At 48.0% G+C, this 19,428-nt stretch overlaps 1 protein-coding gene across 1 annotated transcript; it reads left to right on the top strand.

Annotated features, from left to right (window-relative positions):
• The first annotated feature begins 4,543 nt into the window (after nt 1–4,543).
• On the top strand, nt 4,544–11,682 carry LOC149341608 (uncharacterized). The gene is made up of 3 exons (XM_089542003.1): nt 4,544–4,810; nt 9,194–9,489; nt 11,565–11,682. Exons 1-3 carry the CDS (start codon nt 4,544–4,546, stop codon nt 11,680–11,682), a joined length of 681 nt encoding a protein of 226 aa, XP_089398129.1.
• The last annotated feature ends 7,746 nt before the right edge of the window (nt 11,683–19,428 follow it).

Here is a 19,428-nt window from a genome sequence, read left to right as displayed (position 1 = left end):
GCAGGAGGGCATGGGTATTACTCATTTTATTTCCGGCTTGCTAAAAAATCAGAACATAACTTCTGCAGTTCCTTTTTCCGAAATCCATGAGTTCTATGTATGGTCCCAAATAGGTGTTAAAGCGACTAATTCTGGTGAAAAGAGAAAGCCAGAAACAAGTGGAAAGGACAGATTGCAAGGTGCCTTAGCATGCCTTTTTTCCTGCACCATATTTTTTTTCTTATTCTGGGTGCCTATATTTTCTCCCATGCTGAATCAACCAGCGAGGGGGAATAATAATTACTGTAGCCACTCTTCCATCAAAAGCGGAAAAAAGGACAAGTGTCTTAAGAAGGGTACATCGGTGAATTACATGGAATTGAATGATCAAAGAACAGTTGCCTTTCGATGTTTTTAATAGTCACTGTCCGTGCTTAAAATAAAAGGCAAGAAGGGCGCCTCGGAGGCGTGATTTAGCGCATACCGTAAGATGAAACAGTTCATACATCAATATTTACATACTTGCACATATCATTACTTTTTACCAGCGCCATGTAGCTGCAGACATTGTTTGCACAGATTTTGAGTGCAAACAGATGGAAACAGTTTGTTTCATTTTAGAGAGACGTGGTACCTGAAAAAATTACTTGAAATATTTCTCGCCGAGAGCATAGAGGCCACACAAACTACGTTTTGCGGATTTCTTTGATTTTGAACTCGTTTTGCCGGCGAATGTTTACCGATGTTATTCGTCTATAACCATCACACTGTTTCTCTCTCCTCTTTGACCCCCTCGTTTCTTGCGTTTATGGCGTGGTTTAGGTGTCCTCCCTTAGTGCGACAGTTACCATGCGTCTACTCATTACCTCCTCCTCCTCTTCCTCCTCCTCCTTCTTTTCCTCGTGAAACCTGAATATGGAATGCCTAGCTGTGATGTTTTCAACCAAGCCGGGACGCATGATTCAGGTGTTTGCGTCTCATTGGGGTAGCGTTGTTCAACATCGCTGTGCAGAGGACGAATGCCAGGACGGATCGGTACAGAAAAAGAGACCGAATCTGTGTAAGCGTAGTACTTGGCTGTAAAGAAGTAATAATAGCGTAGCATGCTACACATTAGGCAGCTCTTTATGAGAGTCCTGCAGGAAGCGCCGAATTGCACGTGAAGAGCTTGTTACTAGGGTATGCCTAAAGCGCTAGTATGACACGAAGCAGCGCTTTCATACCCAATCCTGCACGAAAGTGTTTAGGAGTAAACGATAGCCGCACACCGCAGTGTTGACAAACACAGTCAGATGAGCTTGCATTTTACGACGCCCTGACACCCGCAATGGGGCTCGTATAACGCACGTATCTGCATATCTGTTGCACCGTGTTAGGCAAGGAGTGCGACCTCTAGTTCGCTAAAAGAAGGCATTGACGCCAAGAAGTCAGCTGTTCAAAAAAAGAGTGAAACACACTGGAACATTTCTTATCAGCTGACGAGGCATCGCAAGTGAATATGTTAACCTTTCAGTATGCACTAAAGTACTGGAGGCCTGCAGTCTTCTATAATGAGATATTCGAGTGTGACTAACCTTCGAGCATATTGGTCGTAGTCGGCGGGGCGCTATCAGGCGCGGTCCAGATGGCGGCATGACCTTTCGCACAGCGCAACAGAGATGTGACGAAACGGCCTCTCTGGCGTTTGGGAAGCAAAGCGAGTTGGGTTATCGTCGGACGTCATCAATATCGTGGGTTGCAAAAATTCAGTCCTTACTATTATTAGCACTGAGCAGAGTCCACCCCGTCGTGGACGGTTGAAAGCTTTCTGACTGTTATGCCGCATTTACTAGAGTGCTCTTGCCTGCAATCTTGTACGCGCATGTGGTGAAATTGAATGAATTGTCCCAGAACTGCACAAGAAAAAAAGAAGCTGCTCTTCAGGCTTGGCTTGAACGATGCCTTCCACTAGCAGCCACTGCGTTCAGCTTGGCAAAATACACCCCCCCCCCCCCTCTATTTTATTACCTATACAAAAAGGAGATTACGAGCAAAAAGGCAAGCATAATTTAACCATTAAACGGCATATACTCGTACAAAGTCGATGTTGCTACAAAGATTCCTTAATACAGCCTGTATATCAGGGCCAGCATATCTTGAAGCGCATGCTTACTGTCTCTCAGTTGAATGGCTTCATGCATGGCAGAATCCGACAGAAGTAACTCTAGGTGGAAATGTCTAGTACATGAACGCAAACAAAACTCCAAATAGAAACGACTGTTTGGCGCGAGGCGGAATTGTAGCTTATTGGCTTACCAAAATTATTCCACAATTCACTGTGTACAGTTTTCAGGAAAAAGCACGACGAAACAAACTAAACTGATTGATTTTATGGGGTTTAACGCCCCAAAGCGAATCAGGCTATGAGGGACGCCGTAGTGAAGGGCTCCGGAAATTCCTACCCCCTGAGGTTCTTTAACGTGCACTAACATTGCACAGTACACGGGCCTCTAACATTTCGCCGCCATCGAATTGCGACCGCCGCGGCGGGAATCGAACCCGCGTCTTTCGAGTCTGCAGCCGAGTACCATAACCACAGAGCCACCGCGGCGGCTTTAAACTAAACTGAGGAATTTTACAGATGCTCAAGCTAAAAATATTTAGTCACATCAGTGTGAACAGGAGGCTGCTAGCCATGCGTCCCATAAACTTCGTTGTTGACTTTGTTAACTCTGACGTGGAAAGAGAATGGGGACGTCGTGAACAGGGCTTCGCAGCTCGGTTTGTGTGTGCTGCCGTTAAATCTGACGTACCTAAATTCAGATATTCTTGGCCTTCCTTACTTAGAGAAATTTTGAGTTAGCTGTCCCACGCGGTGAAACAAGTATAAACTGGGAGCCATGCGCAGTCAAAGAAAGTAGCAGATGCATGCGAGAGAAGTTCCATGGCGAGAGACCCGCCAGTGCAAGGTCAGTTGGAATCGTTCGCGAAGCTGAGGTCCGAATGCTGTCTAGAATCATTTGCTACCCACGTGGGCCAGGAGAATGCGCAAATGAAACGCACCCAAAGTGGGAGGGTGAAACAGTTATAATGTGAATTTAATAAACAAGACAGCTTGTATTTTGGAGCATTAGCATAATAAAAACAATAAGTTCACTTGTGTCACAATAACCGAGCTAGGTATGTTACTGAAAATTATGTTCCGATTCCACTAGTTTTATTGCAACGTTCCGCTCATGTCCTCTTTAAAATCGGCTTTAATATTGCTAGCGTGAGCTTGCCGATATTGTTTCCACCGTGGTCACTTTTCAGTAAGTTCATTAACTGTAAAAAAAGCACGAACTTGATCAGCGAGTGATAAATGTGCCGGCTGCGAAGCAGTATGGTTCCATTTGTCATCGCTTTCAGGTAGACTTAGTATCCCGCTATCGTTTTCCCGCGGCGCGCTGTCTCGTGACAGTTGTTTTTCTGCTGAAACTGGCTCTATGCGTTTAAATCAATTAAAAACAAAACAAAAAGAAAGCATCAATCCGTGTGGACTTTCTACAGATCAGTGCGAACAACAGAGTAGTTTCGGTTTCGAAAGCGCTTTTGATAACGTTATCACACTCGAGTAGTTTTCTTATTTTCATACTCGAGTTGTGTTCATGGATGGATGGATGGAAACAACTTTATTACACAAAACTCTTCCAGGGTGGTCCCTTACTGGTCCAGGAGTCCACGGGCTTGTGCTTCACGTAAAGCCCGATCCACCAGCCATTTCTGGCCGGCGGGCTGAGCGGTCCGTAAAGCAGCCTCCCAGGAACAATGAGTGGGATTGGGGATGGGGGGTACTGCCTTTGGGGAAGGAAATTCCCAAAGGTAGTGAAAAAGTGTGGATTTGGGCACGCCACAGTTGCTATTGCACAGTTTACTTGTTTGACGCTCGATTATTCGTGATGACACTTATCTCCATTCCACAAATATCGTGTGTGTTTTTCCTAAAACCGACACCAAATATAAAGCGCGTCGCTCGTCATGGACGCGAGGCTTCGTAAAACCTGGATGGTATCACAAGTGGTCAACGCAATGTGCTGCTGTGTTATTCGCCTCACCGGAAAGAAGACTGGGAATCAGGTACTATAGACTTCTGATCTCTATAAAGAAGACCAGAGAGGAAGACAGAAAAGACAGGACTTTAGTCGACATAGATAATCACAGCTTTTGCCATTGAACCTGAGGACATCATCATCATCATCATCACCTTGTTTTCTTCGCCAGTTTCAATAGCGACGATGTCGGTCTGTTTCCTTTCCTATTACCTAGTAAGAATGGGTCGGTATCCCCAACAGGTCTGCGACGTTACCTCTCTTGCGACTGCGTCGGCCTTGTTGGCGCTTTTAACTAGGCCATAGCTCTGTTGGCTGTCGGTGTGCGGCCCTTGATGTGCGGTGTACGGCTCCACCCGTTCGAAGACGAAGACGAGGACGAGGACAACGGCCTCCAGGTGGCCTACCGGAGCGACACGCGCCCAGCCATCGGCCACGTCAGTCACTGCGTGCCAGCGTTCTCCTCGACGACCAACAGCCCGACCTGTGGCTTTGCGATGGTGGCAGGCCTTCCGAGCAGCGACAAGAAGCCGGCAGCCGCCTACAAGCCGCCTGTGGTGGCAGCGGCGGTTCCCGCGCCGGCAGCGGCTCCGAGCAGACCGCCCGCCGCTGTGGTCCGGCCACCCGCACCGGCACCGGCACCGGCGGCCAGGGCTCCTGCGCCGGCACCCGCGGCGGCGACCCCCGCGTCAGCGTCAACTTACGCGGCACCCTCGAAGACGGCGCTGAACCAAGAAACGTCCAAGATGTACAGCGACACGCAGGTGCGTCGCGCGGTAACGCTGCAATGACCCGCTGCAGTTGGCGATGGTCCGTTGCATGAAACAGGCGCCAGCTTGAAACAGAGGAGAAGTAGCTACTTATCATATGATGAGTCCACTTGCGATAGTCGCCTGCAACGTCCCATCGCAGGCCTACCTGTTTTAGGAAGCGTCGTTTTAACGGAAACTGTAGCCGGGCAAGTCCACAGCAAGTGTTTTTCGTCACACTGGTCTGGCGCAGCATCAGAATGAGGACACTTGTCAGTCACTTCGAAACGCTTGTCACGCCACCGATGACGCACAGGAGTCAGAGCCGCTCCTGCCCGGATTCGGCGCACAGATACCTCCTCCTCCCGAGTGAAACTCCGACTCGCTTTATCGCGAACTTTTGCTACTTTTTAAGCAAGGCTTGTTTACATTCCTTCTTATATCTTTCTTTCCCTTTTACATTATGCCTAATGGCAAACATCTTGAATAAAAACACAAGTAGCTACTTCTCAGTCCACTGTTTGATGTTTGCGCCTGTTTCAAATAGTGTGCTGTACAGTCGGCTCTGCCCTAGCAAAAATTCTGATAGGATAAACTGTTAAGAATCCTATCAGTTCTGTCTATCGCATTATGAAACGATACAACTAATACACTGGTAAAATTCCTTTTAGTTCTATTCTGGATGTATCAGCGTTATTCTGCGTATATAAGTCTATCAGTTTATTAGAGTATTCGTATTAGTGTACCAGATCTATGGCGCCTATCAGTACCTATATGTGTTGTATAGGTGTAGTATGTGCATCGAGGAGAAACAAGCTTTCTCGACAGCCAAGAAAATAAGTAAAAAACAATCTTTTTGTATTATCACAAAAGGCAGTACATATAATTCAAATGATGAAGCAAACAATTTGTGAAGGAATGCATAATAAAAATCTACACAACAAAATTAATGTCCCAAGCAGTTCAAAAACGACTAATAAATTGATCACATTTAAAACAGCAAAGGTTTTTACATTGAATAACAATGAAACCCACATCGTATTCACACCTGCCTTGTCCTGCAGGAAACAAAAAAAAATGCTGTGAAGAAAGTATTAACCCAATAAAAATCAACCACACCAACAGGAGGAGTGACAGAAAGTATTTCAAAGCACATGCATCTCCTGCAAGTTGTAAACCATAAAACAAACGAAAGGAGCCACTGACTAGAAATTCACTGTAAATGAACACATACCTTCTCGTCAAGAACACAACAGGAATAGCAGAAGGGTGATCACATTTAAAACAGGAATAATATTTTCGCATTAAACAGTAAAAGCTTGAGCCCAGAGTAGCAGGCAATAAAAGAAAACTGCTATAAGCAAACTACAAAAAGCAATCAACATCAACCACAGAACAGGTGGAGAAAAAAAATGCAAAATATCTCTGCACTCCTGAAAGACACGAAACTGAAGCAAACTTTGACTAGGAATTTACACCAGCGCTTTTCCAATTCGTGAAACATGTACCAACCAGCCCGTATTTGCCCTCTTCTGTAATATTCTACCGGGCTTTATTAGTGTGTCAGTTGGAATTCTATATGTTGTATGAGGATCTCTGTTTTCTGTAAAAGACTGATACATCATGCTATCAGGTCTTGTACATGGCACAGTGAGATCTATCTGCTCCCTACCAGTCTGGTACAGAGTTCTATGGGTCAGGTAGGAATATAAATCAGACTAATAGAAGGACCTGTACGACCTATACATATTTTTAAGAGACTTGTAGAAATTTCTATCAGTGTTTTTGCTAGGGTGTGGCGCATTCCCGTTTGATACAGCATTGCTCTGGCTGAATGTCGCAATTGCGCTCTTTAAAAGGTCCCTGATGATAACTCCATTGACTTTTAGTGCGTGAGCACAAAAGTCCGAACTCAACGATGTTTTCGATCTTTGACTGAAGCCTACTTGACCGTGAAGCAACCTAGGTGGCAGGAGGGCCACATAGGCCACGTAACCTTGTGACGTCATCACACAAACCTGATCATAGGATTACGAGCAAACTGCCCACTGTAGCGGGTGGCGGTTTAATTACTGATTGGTCGCGAGAAGTTGCTCAGGAAGATCGACCTGGGTCTCACAAGCCCCACTGGGGACATCTGCCATCGCAGACCAGTGGCGCATCGTTTAACTTCTGCGTCGCTCTGCCATCTTCACCTTTCATCTTGTCTTTCTTTTGCCCCCTTTTCTTTCCTCTCTTCTTCACCGTCAGAGATAAGGGGGAACACTCATCTGGAATAGCATGCCAGGTTAACTACCAGGTACACCTCTCCTGTAATCATTAAAATGTCTCTCTCTCTCGCACCTCCCAAATATCTGTGGATGTAAAGCAGAGAATGAGTGCTTCCGCACATATGGGCATTCCCCTCCCGTTTTAGTCCGCTCGAATTAAGGCCGCCACTCAGCGATTTCGCCTTTCTTTTTCTGAAGCATACTTGACACTTAAAAGTGAACCTCTAACCAAAACAAAAGGGAAAACCAAAGTGCTAGCACACCTAATTCACATCGCCTAGCCACGGTAAATCGTCTGTCATTTTATTTCTTTGTAAAACTCGATTATATGGATCGTTCTGCCATATTTCCGCTTCGTGTGCGCATGCTAACCCTACAGAGACCAAGAGCTAGGCGGCCACAACTTCGAGTTACTTGTCTTCAACCAGTGCTCCTCGTAAGCGCGATATTCGAGGGATGCTGTTGTCAGGAACGCAGTATCGTGTGCCAGTTAACTGTTTCATGAGGTCCGCATACTTGCCGGAAAATCTCAGAACCAGGCAGTTTTCGCTTTTTTCTTGCATTGAAGTGTGTCTAGAATCTCTGGTTTTAGTTCGTGCTCAGTGACCAAATGCCGTGCTCGAAGATATTTAGTCACCTCGGCGTCTGAAATAAGCCCATGTCCACGTGAATGTTTCCACCGCAACTATAGTGGCCGCCAGTCGTCAGGGGGTTACGTAACTGCACATCCGTGTGTACCATCGTGAGGCTCAGGCCAACATCTAAGCTTAGACGGTGATGCACGAAAGCGCACGGGGTCTGAATTCTAGTCGGAAGCTTAGCTTATCGCTGGAGGCTCCAGCATGCTTCGAGTGGCCTTTAAGTCGCCTGAGAGCGATGCGGAAGTCAGAACTGAGAAAGGCAGGTTAGTGGCCCCCATATTATTCAGCGATAGCTGTTTGTAAGACGTTTCAGCACTGCAGCAGCGTTGCCCCATCTGGTTAGCCACGCGACACGTGACGTAATGCCTGACACCAAATTAATTTGGCCGATCCATGTTTTCGGCAGGTCTGCCCCTAAATAATTGTTATCTCCACTTTACGCAGCGTTAGGTGGCTAGGTTGGAAAATATTTGCAGTATATGAACGCACAGCCATGTTACACTATGGTCACACGCCTTTGCATCTCAGGCGTCAAAACCTGCTAGAGAACAAATACCAAAAGCAACAGCAGTGACAGCCAGGTCCGGCAGGGTTCTGCATCCTACCCGGCGAGGGTAAGCATTGTAAAAAAAAAAAATGGTTTACAGCGCAGCTCTTAGGCGCTCGTTTTTGCGTTCCGTGTCGTCGGCGTTCTCGGTGTAACCGGTTGTCCATGTAGCAGAGCGAAACGACACCCGAGAGTTTGCTACCACGGGAGGATCCCGGAGAGTGGCTAGCAGCGTAACACGCCACCTGCCAGCGGTGCCATCCGGCGAGTGAAGAGCTGCGCTCAAATTTCGCATTACCGACTATGGAAATCGTCCGTCGATTCTTCGTGAAGTCGAAAAGCACTGCTTCGTATGCAGCTGGAGGTGGCGCATGCGAGCGTTGAGTTAATTCTGACTGCCGAAACTGAGACGCTTCTTCCAAATTTAGTTTGCAGATTTTAGATAGGTTTTCGGATTTTGGCATACAGCCTCTCCCGCACAGAGATTATCGCAGGCAAAACCAATTGAATAGAAAAGAAAAGGAGCCAACGCCCAAGGGTAAATTAAAAAAAAAAGAACACTTAGAAGAAGAAGAAAAAGGCACAAATGACGGTCGGGCAAAGGTGGTTTGTAGGGCGGAGAGGCCCCAAAAAGATTATTATTTAAGAAGGAATAATGGCTAATCGAGTAAGTTGCGCGTTCTTGTGAAGCGTAATTGACGTGGCTATTTTTAACTATGGCTTACTGTGCGGCCTGGGTATATAGCCTTGTGAATGCTTTGTTGTTCGGCATTCTTCCCTTCAGGATGCGTATATAGTGCTTCCTGTCAAACTGTGCGAAACGAAGCTGGTAGTCATGTCGGGCTTTTAATCGCCCCCCCCCCCCCCCCCCCCGCCTCCCCTTATGTTGTTCAGGTGCATTACTTGATTTTTGTGAAATAAACTCAATGCATCTACGCAGGTGTTCCTGGTGGAACGGGAAGGCGATGACCCGGGCCTGTTCAGCGCGCTGAACATTTGCTGCAACCTCTTCATGGGCGCCTGCATCGGGGCCACGGCCGTGCTGCTAGCCATGTTCTTCTTCACCGACTGCCGCTTCGTGCTGACGGTGAAGAACGTCACCAGGAACCGGTCCCGCGCGGCGCTCGATGAGTGGGACGGCGGCGAGGCCAGGCGCGCCACTGAGCTCGAGCCGGCCACCAGCACGGTGCTCGCGCTGGACGCCACAGGCGAGCCGCTGATATCCGACGGAGACAGGTGCGCCGTCGCTGCCCACAAAGCAAAATTTTACAGCGAAAGCTGTCGGGGCCACGCTTCCCGTTCACTCGGCGTCGTCGTTGTTGGCCTCGTAACACATACGACCTCAAAACACCGTGACACGATGATTGATCGCGCTAGAGTGACGTCACACATGCCGTAAGAAAAACGCACTGCACTGATTGACCAGAATGCCAATCACTGATTTGATTAAGCATAATAACGGCACTCTTGACATCACAAATTCCCCTCTTTCTCCTTCCACCCGTTGTCACTCTACCTATCTGCGTCACGACGGATGCCCCCTTTGTATGAATGGATACGGATGGATAAATAAGCAATCGTGTTTAACCATGCGGTCACGTTCGTGACCCGCCTTCGGACTTGGCTCAAGCCCTATGACTGGTTACTGCACCCGGTTATTCCAACACACTCAGCAAAAGGCACCCTTACCCGGAGTAGTACACATCAACTGGCATCGGCATTTCACACCAACTGCTATCACTAAAATTCGTGTTACCGCCAGGGTAACCGTTCGCTAAATTCTTACGTATAATGCATTCAAGGGCTGCTGCGTGATGGTGTCGGTTGGCTAGGCTCGAGCGTGAATCTCATAAAGCGCGAAAAGTGTCGTTTCTGCCCTTTTCAGATGCTGCCCAGAGAAAATATTGCCCAGGGACCGCTGGACTATGAGGGATGTATGGATTAGGGACTAGGGGTTGCTGGAAATGTGCCGCTTGTGGTGGCGTAGTCCCCGGGTCCGTATTTATTTCCTTTACATTCCGTTTGGTCATCTGTCATTGGTCGATGTTCCCGATGGCGCAGACTGCAGGGGACGAAGTCATACTCGTCGTGGCAGAATCAGGCCCACGATGCCACTACGCGCATAAATGCATCCTACACCCATGTATCGCTGGCGAGCTGTCGCCGACGCCGGCGAATGGCGGAGAACGACGTCGTGTTTGACACGCCTAACGAGCTTTGTAGGCATTAATCTCCTCTCGCTGCCGAAGAAATAGCAGCGGTCTAGCGATGATTGGCGAAGCATATTGCGTGCGATGCGGCCGGTCTGTGTATGACGTCAGTAGTGTGGCGAGCGGCGGTGCCGTGCACAGACCAGACGCGTGTCTTTCAATGGTAGTTTGTTTATCTCTATTTTGTCGATTGCGCCGCGGCCAAATGAAAACAAAACAAAATGAGTCATTATATAACGCGGGCCTAGGTCAGCCGGGAAGAATGTGCAGTCAAGGTGTAAAGTAGTAATGGGGATTGTAATTAAGACTAGGTGGTAACAACAATGCGCGTTTCAAACCCCTTTGGACAGTGACTCAATCATCAATCAGATTGTTTTTTTTTGTCCCTGCAGTCAACAGCATTGTTGACAAAGGGCCTGAAAAGCATGCATGACCAACAGGCGGGAATATTAAGCATGTTCTCGAGGACGTAAACCTGGAACGTTAGCAAACTTCTTCATGATTATCATATGGGAAAGGTTTCGGTTTCACACGAATACCATCCTTAAATAAAAGCGATATCCTCCACCACTCCCACAGAGCACGGATGTGGCTGGTCAGCAAGCCATAAGCGGCGGCACCACGTTGTGCAAATTCTCTTAGCAGGGTTGTCAGTTGATCTGGTTTATAAATACTCATCTCAGCTAACTTGGGAAAACAAACACAACGTGCCTGCAGGCGAGCCTCTTGAGTGCGTGTAACATACAAAAAGTTGCTGAGCGACTACGACGAGAACGAGGGAGCAAATAAATACGTCACCATGGGCGCAGACAACTGTTTACTCAAGGGAGCGAAATTAAGGACTATAAGCGAGAGATATAGCGTCTTTGTCAGAGAGTAAGGAAGCTCGTTGCGCTTGGTTGTTTGTTATAAATCTTAACTTCTCTGGACATGAAGCAACTAGCCCGCAAGGAAGTTTTACTAAGGTGTCCCTTCCATCCTTTTTTTCGGAAAGTTCTGCAGTCCTTATGACAGTGCACGAAAGGCACGTACCTTTCAGTGCCGCCGAAGCATCTGTGTATTGCCCACTTTGTGTGAAGTCACTGCACTGCCACCGCGCAGGCCTTCTCCGGAGAGCACGGCGACGCCCAGAGCGCGGGCCCTGAGGAAGGCCATCAGAAAGCGGCTGGCCACCAAGTTCGCGTCCAGGCGAACAGAGGTGCGCGCCGGGGTCCACTGAGCCGAGCGTAGCGCCGGGCGGCACAGGCGCGAGCTCGCACCAGGCACGCAGTGGCACGGCCCGTGCAGAAATAAAGATGGCTCCGAAGGCCTTCGAAGCGGCGATGTGTAAATAGGAACAATGTCTATAGCGATGAATAAAGTGCACGGATGACGCTCCGGACACTTTAGGCTACCTTTCTGCACCGGCGAGAAATTGCCTTCGATGGCTGCTCCCAAGGTAAAGCTCCAACTTCGTCGCCGCATACTGCTGATTATCGGTGAGCTGAATTTCGGAAGCAGTGACCTATGTGAGCGCAGACCCAACCCACTAAACTATTTGGTAGCCGTTGATACTGCTGCTGAAGATTCTGATAGCATGTTCGCCACAAACTGAGCCAGAAGGAAAGCATAAGTAATAGCTTCAAGAGCTTCAAAATGGAAGCGATCTGGTGAGCCAATGCATAGTGTAACGGGTCCGTTGAGACACCCGAGAATATACACTGGAACTGCAAGAACATGACCTGTTTGGGGATTATTCGGACTCGAGCTTTGACCGAAGCCGGGGTTCGGCTATCGCCCAACGCCAAATCGTTCCAGCTGCCAAAATTGTTTCCCACACATTCATTGATCCAAACTGCAAGCAGTATACGTAATTAAACTATTGAGTCGATGATCGATTGGGTTACACTGCGAATTAAACTTGCAGAGGTTTGGTTTGGTTTATGGGGTTTGACGTCCCAAAGTGACTAAGGCTATGATAGACGCCGTAGTGGAGGGCTCCGGAAATTTCGACCACCTGGGGTTCTTTAACGTGCACTGACATCGCACAGTACACGGGCCTCTAGAATTTCTCCTCCAAAGAAATTCCAGCCGCCGCGGCCGGGATCGAACCCGCGTCTTTCGGGTCAGCAGCCGAGCACCATAACCGCTGAGCCACCGCGGCGGCAAACTTGCAGAGGTGTTCTACAGCTGTAAATGCGGTGTCCTATGAGACAAGGGATTTGATAACGTCGCAAACTATGGAGCCGCTTAAGCACTTAAGAGGAAATGCTAGAGTTAGCGTCTCTGCCTTCTTTGCGTGCGTCAGTTGTTTTGCACTTTAAGAATATCACCCGACACTATTCGGACTTATGAGCTACAGCTGTTTCAACTGAGCGGTTTTGTCATGGCAATGGATCTTTCACATAGACTTCGTTCTGGGTTTGACACTGTTTACTTTATGCGCTTAATTCATCTACGTCTTTTTGGTGTTAATCCTCCTTAATCCACCCGCAATCCGTCTTAATCCTCTTCTTAATTTTCCGTAATACAGTTCGTATTTGGTGGTTTGAAATTGCTTACAAACGGTGGTGCTCTGCCGCTGTTCATTTTCTGGTCATGCGACACCTGTGACGTCATCGCTGTCTCGACCAGTCAGAGAATTGTGTGACACCGGACGACAACTGTTGTGATATCGCATTGTAACTTGCGGTTTAACCTGCCGGTCAATGATACTTATCTGCACAGAACACGATATCGTGGGTCGGTGAATGTCAGGTACGTAATAATGCGAGAGAGCAATATCGTCTTCCTTTTACCCAAAGACTCTGAAAAGCCGGATAATTTTCGACCAGGACGCTTGCGAGCTTCTGAAAATTCGCTAGACGCTAATGACGAAGACAGGTGTCAGTGAGGAACTTCGTGCACAGTAGACGTCACCGAACCGGAAGCAAACGAAGCTGACGTAGCTGGAGATGAGTTTGGAGACGACGATATTTGAGAGCTGCAAATAGAAAATAATACATTAACACTGCTTTGTTGGAGTGGAGTGGGAAAGAAAGATAGTCATGAAGATGTGTCAGATGCAGGCGATGACGTTGGTACTGCAAATGCCAGAAGAAAATAACGGAGCAAGCCGTTCATGCACTGTTCAAGCGCAAGCGCATATATACTCATGCTTACTCAAACGTTTGCCTTGAAGACTATAGTTGTTAGTACATGATTGCATCAGAAAGATCAAGTTTATCCTGAATTTTGACTATTGATGAATTAAAAGCCCGAATTTCACGCAGTTGACCAAGTTTGCAGTAAATATTATATGCAAGATGGGGTTTAGAGAGAGGCCATGGGCAAGGTTCATTAATATGCATCATCTCCTCACGCTTTTTATCAACAGACCAGTTGCCACAAGGAGCGTTATGAAAAGAATGGTGACTTTACCTCATGTATGCAGCAGCACACAAAGATGTTTACACCAAACAAAGATGTTTACACCAAGCTATGATAAACACCTTTTATATCTGATGTGAACCCTGGAGAACACACTAACGTTTCTTTGCCTAATTTAAGGATATGAACAATGCTATTAACTCTTGCTTTCTTAAAAAACCGAAATTTATTTCGCCTATAAACATGTGCGCTTCCTGACACATCTTCGTCATTTCTTGGCAGTAGAGCCGCATTCGGTAGAACGCTCGTGCTATTTACGACAGTATCACTTTTATCTGTCAATCTGGTGTTGCTGTTGTAATTGGTCTTTCTTGTTTTTCTTTACTTGAAAACATTTTTAGAGCATCTGTCAGTCGCCGCATATGTTTTCGCCAATCCCTCGCAGTGGGTGCGCGCCATTTACCCCTGAGTACAACAACGACGACAGTATCACGCGCGGCGTCTGCACGTTCACCGCTCGCGATTGACCGTGCTGCAGGAGCCAACCATTAGCCGCCAACGCGCTGCCCGGTGTTGGGGCTACGGTGTATAACAGTGCAGCAAGAGCCTAGACGCCAAAGTGGACGACCACCGCTCATTCCAAGTTCCCCATGGACAGGTTCCTGCTGGCCGAGAGGTCCACATACCTGGGAAACACGGGCGCCGAGAGATTCGAGTAAGTTTCGCCGTGCGGGCAGCCGTGCTCCCCTGCGACGTCATTGCAAATGGTTGTAAATACATCCAAGACCTCAGGCTCCGGCCGCAAAAGTTTTACCATGGCCGCTCAATGGAAACGGACTACCCTAGAGCAGACGTTGTTTTACTGCCCGAAACGCATTCCCGCAGCCATCATCAGCTTAATCATCACTATATACCAGTGCACTAACTGGTAACTGCACTAACGTTTTAAATAATTATACATATTGCCGCCGTTCTGGCTGGCACTTTCAACCTGAAGGGGGCCAGAAATGTGAAGGACATTCAAGAATGTGCACGGCCTGAACGTTGTTTCTGCCTGCAGACTGACGTAGGCACTTTAGTGCCAAGAAAAGATACGGCACTGAAGATCGCAGAAGAAAGAGCCAGAACATGAATTTAACGCATAACCAGAATTATAGCCTGATTCTGTACAGTTTTGTAAATGATGAGCGCTTCGGGCTAATCAGTGCCATCCACTGCACCATACCAGCTATCCCTACCGTAGATTAATACAGTAGCGTGTTAGACCATTATTTTTTACCGCTGAAGTATGTAGAAGACTGATATCCGTAATTACAAAACAAACCCACTCGTTATAGAGAGAAAGCAGGAAGATGAGATTCCTTACAACACAAATCCAAATGAACAAGAGGAGGGGAGGGGCGTCTCGGACCGCTGGACGTTTCGACAAGAGGACTTGTCTGGGCAAGTCGCGCTTTGTCCAAATGTTGATCAGTGCACTTCAACTCCCGTCCAGTCTGCTTGATCAGTTTGTTTTGTGTTGTCAAAATAAACTCTCGTGTACGTCGCCAAAGTAAATTTAATATGCAGGCCACCGCATTCTCGTTAAACGACATTTGTTATCCACACCTGGTAGACTGTACAATACAAGAAAATTGACTAAAGGACACACTCTAATGCCGGTCAATGTTATCTGTGCGGCCGTGAGCACCTATTTAACAACTCTGCGGGTCATCGAATTGTCACACTGTGGACGTAGCCTGGCTCATGTCATTTTTTTTTTCTTCACTGCAGCTTCTGGTAGAACAGGAACAAGGCGGATCCCGCTTTAAGTGCGGTATAGAGATGCTAGAACATTACTAAGTGCTCCTAAGCAGACACGTGTAGAGAAAAAAAGTTTGTTTGCACTCAGTACACAACGTGCCTTTCTTATGGCCTGAAGCGTTAAGATGCAGTTTGTCACACTCCACTGAACACTGACAAGAGGGACACTGGGTGCATCACAATCCTGCTGTCGTGTTCTCTCTAAAGCCGGAATGCCTCACACGTTGTAACTTATGGAGTGAGGTTCGCTTCTTTAAATTACTCGCTCGGACTATAATCTGTGATCTATAGCTCAAGTTGCGTTGGAGAAGAGTGACAAAGGTTTAAAGTATTAGAGGATGCCATAGCCACGTCTCATTCGTTACCCCAAGTGATGGACGACAAGACACACAGCGGTGGCTTAGTGACTGCAGCATTCAGCTGCTGAGCCAGAGGTCGAGGGATCGAAACCCGGCCGCCGCGTTCGCATTTCGATGCCAACATCTAAAAATGCCCATCTGCTGTGCGAGGTCAGTGAACGTTAAAGAGCTCCAGGTGTTTGGAATTAATCCGTAGGCTACGGCGTCTTTCAAAGCCTGTCAGCAGCTTTAGGACTTAAAATTCCCACGTACTCCACACCACATACTGCATATCACGTAGCGCGTGCCACATGTAACATGCCATATGTTGCATGCCAGGTGCCACACACCACATACCACACATCACCTAGCACACACCACATGCAACATATCACAAGTCACAAACCAAACGGACGACAGGGATTTTGCCACAGCCCTATAGTGCCGGGCGCGTAGACTGACGCAGCTAACCTATTGCATCCTCAGCTTTACCATTGTAATTGCGTTATGTGCCAGCAGTACTACATTCAACGTCATCGTGTGCCCGTTTCCTTCTCATATGTTTCACGCTAAGTCATAAAGGTTCATGTTCACGAGTTACAGTGTTTCATCGATTCTTAGTCGCCAACACGTACTATGTACGCAAAGTGTCTTCATTAAGCGGCGTACTTCCGCTACAGTAAGCTGCTCAAGCTTCTGCCCATCGTGACACTTGTGGTGACTCTGGTGACGTTCGTGGCGTTCGTGGTCGCGTACAAGAATCGCCAGGAGCGGCCCGCCTACGTTGTGCAAACACACGACTCGCAGGTGGAAGGCAGGGCTTTGCTGGTGGAAGGTAAGACCGCCTAGCGCTGCAGGACTTTGCGCTGGTGGTAATTTTATTGCTCTCACTGTTTAGGAGCTGGGGAAAGCAGATGAGGGCAATGTGCGCACGCTGCTTTTTGTTCGATGTTTTCATACGTATGTATAGTAGCACTGAGCCCTAATCTGTATCCACTCAACAGCCCCTCGGAAGCTAATCGCTCATTAATACAACTGATGAAGCAGTCTGCTAAATTAGAGAAGCCTCTTGTAAATTGTAATTATTTGATTGTTGTGAGGAAGAGTATTGTTTAAATTTTCAAATTGAATACGATTAGTAAGAAACGAAGGGAAAATGCATGCCACTTTTTGGGACCAGATACAGGAAATCGAGCCCACATATGCATGCTTCATCAATAGACTTCTGACCCTTATTCAAGCGCAACTTGAGCTGTTTCTTTCCATGCAAAGAAAAATTACATTTGTGGTGTTGTAGTCTTAGTCAAAAGCAGAGAAAAAATATCGTGGATGACACTTTAGCACTGCGCTGTACCGAGTTCGATGAGCCCCACGGAATGAGCCTCACGAACCAGAGCACCACTATGATCAAAAACTGGGCCTGGCTGTAGGTAGTGTGGAGCTGCGAAGGCTTTCTCAAACGTTCGAAAACACATACTGCAATGTAGCTCAAGTCTTCTACAGGAATATGAACTCACACCAAGCCGGTCTCTTCTGGACTGTTTTCAACGTCCGATGACTACAGCACCGCGCAACTTGAGACGAGGACAAAGAAAAGGCTGGGCACCACAGCGCGGTGGTGTTCCCTCTTTTCTTTGTCGTTGTGTTAAGTTGCACTGTGTTGTATTCCTAGCTGTCATGAGTTACCAACTAGCCCGATCATAGCGTCAGGACCTGCATGCCATCCGTTCTGCCGCGCGAGCGTCGCGGTTTGCGGACAGTAACCGTATGCAGAGCTGCCGTAAATTTGCAGCTTCAACCTGTCTCTTTCTTTTTCTTCCTCCCCCTTCTTCCTCCCGCCCCACTCAGACAAGTGCTACCGACTCCTTATGTTCACTCAAGTGCAGGCCTCACACTTGCTGACTGTGGTGTGGTTCTGCACGTCTTCCTCTTCCTGTTTATAGTCGAAACATCTTCCCTTGCATTCGCGACACGCAGGTGTGCTTGTTGTGGAGTTTCTGGGCATTCCGTTCGCCGAAAGTACGGCGGGCTCAAACCGGTTCCGCCGTCCCGTGGCGCGCGCACTGCCCCGCAAGCTCAGCGCCCGCCGGTGGAGTCCTCCGTGCGTCCAGAGAAGGGACGCCAACGCGACAGCCGCACCCTCGGCGCCACTGCCGACATCTCGCTTTCCGACTGCAGTCCCTGGCCACCAGCAGCTCACGGCGCCCGACTTCGGCACTCATCCCCCGTCCTCCGCACGAGCCGCTACCTCTGGCAATGGGGACGCCAATGGGGAAGCACCAGTGGCGGCTTCAGACGCCCGCGAACCGCCCTCCGAGGACTGCCTGCACCTCAACATCTGGGTGCCACACACAGTAGGCACAGCAGTGAAGCTTTGAAAATTTCGCTCAATAACGTGCGCGCTACACTGAACTTCTGCAGTAGTGGCAGTAGTAATAAAAGGCTGGTTCCGACAGCTACACACATATATCTTCCCCAGACACACTTGAGACTTGCTGAGTTAAGACTAGGTTCACAACTGGGCATTCCAAAAAAAAAAAAAATCTGTATGGTATGGTTGGCATGTGAGGTTTACCGTGCCAAAGCCGTACGTTGACTATGCGAAACTTCGTAGTGGAGGGCTTCAGATTATTTCAACCGCATGTACCTTTATCACTCGGAACACAGGCGTATTTGCCATACGCCGCCATCGAAATGTGGCCGTTGCGGCCGGGGTTTGGCCGCCCCATACTGAGTGCATTGCTTGCAAATTGGCATTCAGTCATAGGCATCGAACCCAGTGCGCTGCGATTCGCTTCAGGCAAACCAACAATTTTATGTAACGCGTCAACATCAAACAGCCATACCATCTTGCCTTGTCGTGATATAAAAGCGCTGCTTCGAATACCCCAAGGGAGTAAATTCTCAGTTAATAGCCATCGAACGCCGCAGTAAATCGTGAAAACGTTTTAAAAGCTACACCCGTGAGATATCGTTTCACATCAAGTCATCAAGGTAGACTGAAGAAAAGCCAAGGGTGGCTCTTAATTTTCGTGTTCCCGTCGCCTATATCAAACAGCCCTGGAGGTTAATCGCGATATAATCTGCATAAGTAGCAACCACGCGCAGTCCACAAACGCTGCTTAGTGGTTTATTGTCTACGCGAGAACGCCGGTCATCACTGCGAATAGAGCCTATTCATTACGCACTGCGTGATCAGAATAACTGCTGCACCTCGGGCGCTTCTCTCATCGTTCAGGTGTCGGCCAACGCCAGTTCAGCTTCTGATTCGGACGAGCCCAAGAGCCGTGTACCCAAGAGACCCGTTATCGTCTTTTTCCACGGCGGAGGCTTCCAGGAGGGATCTAACAGCGACCCCAGATACGACGGCAGGTAAACTACGTGTGAGCGACAGGCAGGTGAAATGAACAGAAGCGAAAGCGCGAGGAAAGCGCTGGACACAGACCTACGGAAATAGTATGGTGATGATGAATTTT

The sequence above is a fragment of the Amblyomma mixtum genome, chromosome 5 (genome assembly GCF_055824585.1).
Source record: "Amblyomma mixtum isolate Tamu chromosome 5, ASM5582458v1, whole genome shotgun sequence".
Lineage (NCBI taxonomy): Eukaryota > Metazoa > Arthropoda > Arachnida > Ixodida > Ixodidae > Amblyomma > Amblyomma mixtum.
The sequence above is the reverse complement of the archived record's forward strand: the minus strand, read 5'-3'. Positions and strand labels throughout refer to the sequence as shown.